The sequence below is a fragment of the Eimeria maxima genome, genomic scaffold, assembly GCF_000499605.1.
Source record: "Eimeria maxima Weybridge genomic scaffold, Emw_scaff488, whole genome shotgun sequence".
In the NCBI taxonomy this organism is placed as follows: Eukaryota; Apicomplexa; class Conoidasida; order Eucoccidiorida; family Eimeriidae; genus Eimeria; species Eimeria maxima.
This window is the reverse complement of record NW_013563871.1, coordinates 5,462-10,461: the sequence shown is the minus strand read 5'-3', so window position 1 is coordinate 10,461 and position 5,000 is coordinate 5,462. Positions and strand designations below refer to the sequence as shown.

Sequence of the window (5,000 nt, the reverse complement as noted above, 5' to 3'; positions counted from 1 at the left end):
TGCTGAGCGTCGTCGTCATACTCCACCAGCAGCAGCAGCAGCAGCAGCAGCAGCAGCAGCAGGTACTGCTGCTCCTCATCCTCCTATGCTCGTACAGCTCAGCGAATTATTCAGCAGCAGCAGCAGCAGCAAGCAGCGTCTTAAGACTTCGCTGCAGCAATTGGAGCATATTAGGCAGCTGCAGCAAATGCAGCAAATGCAGCATGCGCAGCAGCAGCAGCAGCAGCAGCAGCAGCAGCAGCTAGAGGGATTAAATAGTAGACAAAGAAGAAGATTAAGGAGACAGCAGCAGCATGCACTGCATGACCAAAAGCTTCCTGCACATCAAGAACAGGAAAGGATAATGCAGCAGCAGCACCAGCAGCAGCAGCAGCAGCAGCAGCAGCAACAGCAGCACCAGCAGCAAGAAGAAGAAGAAGAGGAAGAAGACGACGAAGAAGATCTAACATCTCTTAGTCGTATATCTGGCTCGACACAAGAATATGATGAGCAAGCAGCAGCAGCAGCAGCAGCAGCAGCAGCAGCAGCAGCAGCAAATGAATCAGATACAGAGAGCGGCTATGATGAAATCCCCGTGACCCCTGGCCTTGATTACTTTGATGATGAGTTAGCTGATCTTGCTGCTGCTGCTGCAGCAGCAGCAGATGATGATGATTATCCTGCTGCATATATTCCTCGTACTCCTTCTCCCTCTGGTGCAGCAGCAGCACGAGCACCAGCAGCAGCAACAATAACACAAGCAGAAGAAGGTTATATTCGTTCTCCTCCTGCAGCAGCAGCAAGACATGCTGCTGCTGGTAGTCTATTGTATAGACCTCCTTCTGCTGCTGCTGCTGCTGCTGCAGCACGTATAAGTCGTGGTAATCGTCCTCCTTCTTTTGCTGCAGTTGCTGCTGGTCGTACCCGTCATCCTGTAGGAAGAACAGCAGCAGCAGCAGCAGCAGGTGTTGATTCTTATTGGTTCTTCCCTGATAATAAGGAAGCAGCAGCAGCAGCAGCAGAAGCAGCAACACAGGACCTGCATGATGCAGCAGCAGTAAGGGAGGTATGGGGCCCCTCTGCGGTGTATCTTGAGCCTCTGCAGCAAGTACCTACATGGGAGGATCCTGCTGCAGCAGCAGAAGCAGCAGCAGCAGCAGCAGGAGTTGAAGGTGACGTAAATGGTGATAAAGATGATGCTGGCAGCAGCTGCAGCAGCAGCAGGTGCAGCAGCAGCAGGAGCAGCACCAAGAAAGAAGAAGAAGAAGAAGAACAAGATAATACCTCTCCTTCTTGGCTCTCCTCCTCCCTTCGTGTACTAAGAAGACCATTAATAAGCGTAAGACCTCCGCAGCAGGACGATTCACCTCCGCAGACACCTGAGGAGGAGGAGCAGCAGCAGCAGCAGCAGCGGCAGCAGCTAAAGCAGCAACTTAGACATATGCGACGTGCTGCACAACAAAGCCATCAGGTGCAACAGCAGCAGCAAAGACAACAGGAACAGCAACAGCAGCAACAGCAGCAGCAGCAACAGCAGCAACAGGAGCAGGAAGGGCAGCAAGAGGAGGCGCAGCAACAGCAGCAGGAGGAAGACGACGAGCAGCAAGACGAAGAGCAGCAAGACGAACTGCAGCAACAGCAGCAGCAGGAGCTGCTCGAGAAGCAAGAGGATCAAGCACAGATGCAGTAAACAGCAACAGCAACAATATATCAACTGCAGCAACTGCAGCAACTGCAGCAACTGCAGCAGATGCAGCAGATGCAGCAATAGCAGCAACTGCAGCAAATGCAGCTACAGTTGTTCAAGTGCAGCAGCAAATGCAGCAGCAGCAGCAGCAAATGGAGTGGCAAGTGAACCAACGGCAGCAGCAGCAGCTGCAGCAGCAGCAGCAGTATCTGCTGCAGCAGCAGCAGCAGCAGCAGCAGCAGCGCATGCATTTGTGGCAAAAAAAATAAAATTTTAACAAAATTGTATTTTTCTTCTTTTTCTTTTTTTCTTCTTTTTTTCTTTTTTCTCCTTTTTTCTTCTTTTTTTTCTTTTTTCTTCTTTTTTTTCTTTTTTCTTTTCCTTTCTTTCTTTTTTCTCCTTTGTTCTTCCTTCTTTTTCTTTTATTTGTTTTTCTTGTATACTCTTTTGTTTTATATATGTTATTAATTGTATTTGTATATTAATTAATTAATTAATTAATTAATTAATTAATTAATTAATTAATTAATTAATTAATTAATTTATATTATTAATTAATTAAAAAAAAGAGACACTTGTGCATGCAGCATAGCAGCAGCAAAAGGAGACACTTTTCTTTGCCTGGTTGTTTTATTCCTCTTGCTGCTGCTGCTGCTGCTGCTGCTGCTGCAGTTCGCCTGCAGCAGCAGGTGCTGCTGGTGCATGCAGCAATTGCTGCTGCATGCAGCCCCAAATGGGAAACTAACATTTGCATGCATGGCTTATTGGCAGCAGCAGGAACAATCAATTTTACATTTCTTTTTTCTTTTTATTAATTAATTAATTTATTTATTTATTTATTTATTTATTTTTATTCTTTTAGTCTATTACAAGCAGAATATAGTAATAATAGTAGTGCTGCAGCAGCAGCAGCAGCAGCAGCAGCAACAGGTAATGCTGGCGCAGTAGTTATCACCCAATACACCAACTCACTGTAGCAGCAGCAGCAACAGCAGCAGCAACAGCAACAGCAGCAGCAGCAGCAGCACTAAAGGGACACAAGGCGGGATTGTGCGATACGAGAGTTGCTGCTGCAGCTGCAGCAGAAGATTCTGCTGTTGTTGCTGCTGCAGCAACAGCAGCAACGTATACGCTTGCTGTTGTTGCTGCTGCAGCAACAGCAGCAACGTATACGCTTGCTGTTGCTGCTGCAGCAGCAGTGACACAAACAGTTGCTACAAGACAGGAGCAACCCCACAGAGGTACAACGAAACGGGCAGCAGCAGCAGGCTTCCTGCTGCTGCTGCTGCTGCATACACCGTAGACACTGCAGCAAAAAGAGTTATTAATCCCTTATTATTATTTTTATTTAATTAATTAATAAACAATTAGTAAAAATAAAAAGAGACGAAAGCACGACGCAACAGTAGCAGCAGCAGCAACAGTAACACCAGCAGCAGCAGCAGCAGCAGCAGAAGAGGGGAGAGAAAAACATATATAAGGTGTATATACACCGCAATAAATCTTATTATATAAAAAAAATAAAAATAAAATAAAAATAAAATAAATAAATAATTCAATGTTCTTTTATTGTGTTTGTCTGCTGTCGATGTCCAGCAGCAGCAGCAGCAGCAGCAACAGCAACAGCAGCAGCAGCAGCAGAACAGAAACACGAACACCAGCAGCAGCAGCAGCAGCAGCAGCAGCACGAGCAGCAAAAGCAGATTGAATCGGGGGATATTAAGGGGTGTATCTTATTGTTATTATAAATAATAAATAAATAAATAATTATTTATTTATTTATTTATTTATTTAATTAATTAAATAAATAAATAAAAAAGATTGTCTTTTCTTCTTCCTTTTCCTGCTGCTGTTGCTGCTGTTGTCTGCAATCGGGTTCTTTGCGGTGTATACGGAGCTCTTTTTTATATAATTAATTAATTAATTAATTAATTTTTTATTTTATTTATTCTTTTTTATTCTATTTATTTTGCTGCTGCTGCTGCTGCTGCTCCTTGTACTACCTACAGCAGCAGAAGCAGCAGCAACAACAGCAACAGACGCAAAGATCCTGCTGCTGCTCCGTCTGCCGCTCCTGCCGCTCCTGCTGTCGCTCCTGTTGCTCGTGCTGCTGCTCGTGCTGCAACAGCAGCAGCAGCAGCAGCTATTAATGGTTTTATTACCATCTATAGGGAGCAGCAAAATCCTTCGTTGCTGCAGCAGCAGCACTAGTGTAGCAGCAGAACAACATCGAGCAAAACAGCAGCAGCAACAATAACAACAACAGCAGCAGCTGCTGCAGCAGCAGCAGGAGAATCTGCCTGCGCCTTAGTGTTTATTCTTTTATTTTTTTATATCTTTTTCCTTAGGGGATTGCCTAGCAACTGATGCTGCTGCTGCTGCTGCAGTTGCTGCTGCATCTGCAGTTGCTGCTGCTGCTGTTTTTGCTGCTGTTGGCGTCGCCGCTGTCTTGCTGTTCTTTTATTGTCCCTTTTGCTGCTGTATTTATTACATCTGCTGCTGCTGCTGCTGCATGCATGCAGCAGCAAGAAAAAAAAGGAGGAATAAATAATTATTTATTTATAATAGATGCATATAAATATATGCCTGCACGGATGATTGCTGCTGTTGCTGCCGCTGCTGCTACAGCAGCAGCAACTAAAGCAACAGTAGCTCGTGCTGCTCCTTCCTGCAGCAGCAGCAACAGCAGCAGCAACAGCAGCAGCAGCAGGAAGCATGCTGCTTACCGCCGTTATGCTAGTCTGCTGTTCTGCTGCTTACTCTTCGTTGCAGCAGCAGATACAACAACAGCAGCAGCAACAGCAGCAACAGAAGACGCATCAGCAGCAACAGACGAAGCAGCAGCAGCAGCAGCAGCAACGACGGCTTCAATACCTTTATTAGATCAACCTTCTTCTTCCTCTTCTTCCTCATCATCTTCTGCTGCTGCTGCTGCTGCAGCAGCAGCAGGATATGTTGCTACTGCAGCAGATGCTCAAGAGCAAGAGGAGAATCATCATCATCAGCAGCAGCAGGAACTGCTGCAGCAGCAGGATAAGGAGAAGCAGGTGGTAGAACATCGTTGGTGGCAATATAAGATGCAGCATAATAAGCAGCAAAAGAAGAAATCTGTTGCTGCTGCTGCTGCAGTTGCTGCTGCTGCTGCAGCAGCATTAATGGCATTTGCTGCAGTAGCATATATGATTACATATTGTAGTAAGAAGATAAATAGATCTTTTTCTTCTTTTTTTCCTTCTTTTTCTTCGTTATATACTATTAATAATAATAATAATAATAATAAATATAATTATTTATCTATAAATAAAAAAAAAGAAGAAAAAAAAAAAAAAAAAAT

At 44.7% G+C, this 5,000-nt stretch overlaps 1 protein-coding gene across 1 annotated transcript in view; it reads left to right on the top strand.

The window, feature by feature from the left end:
• The window catches only part of EMWEY_00035070 (hypothetical protein), a gene marked incomplete at both ends in the record, with an annotated part of 6,123 nt that extends 4,454 nt beyond the window's left edge, over nt 1-1,669 (top strand). The window contains one exon of the mRNA XM_013478547.1: nt 1-1,669. This exon is cut by the window's left edge and continues 196 nt beyond it. Coding sequence (XP_013334001.1) covers nt 1-1,669 — 1,669 coding nt within the window.
• Nucleotides 1,670-5,000: the final 3,331 nt, after the last annotated feature.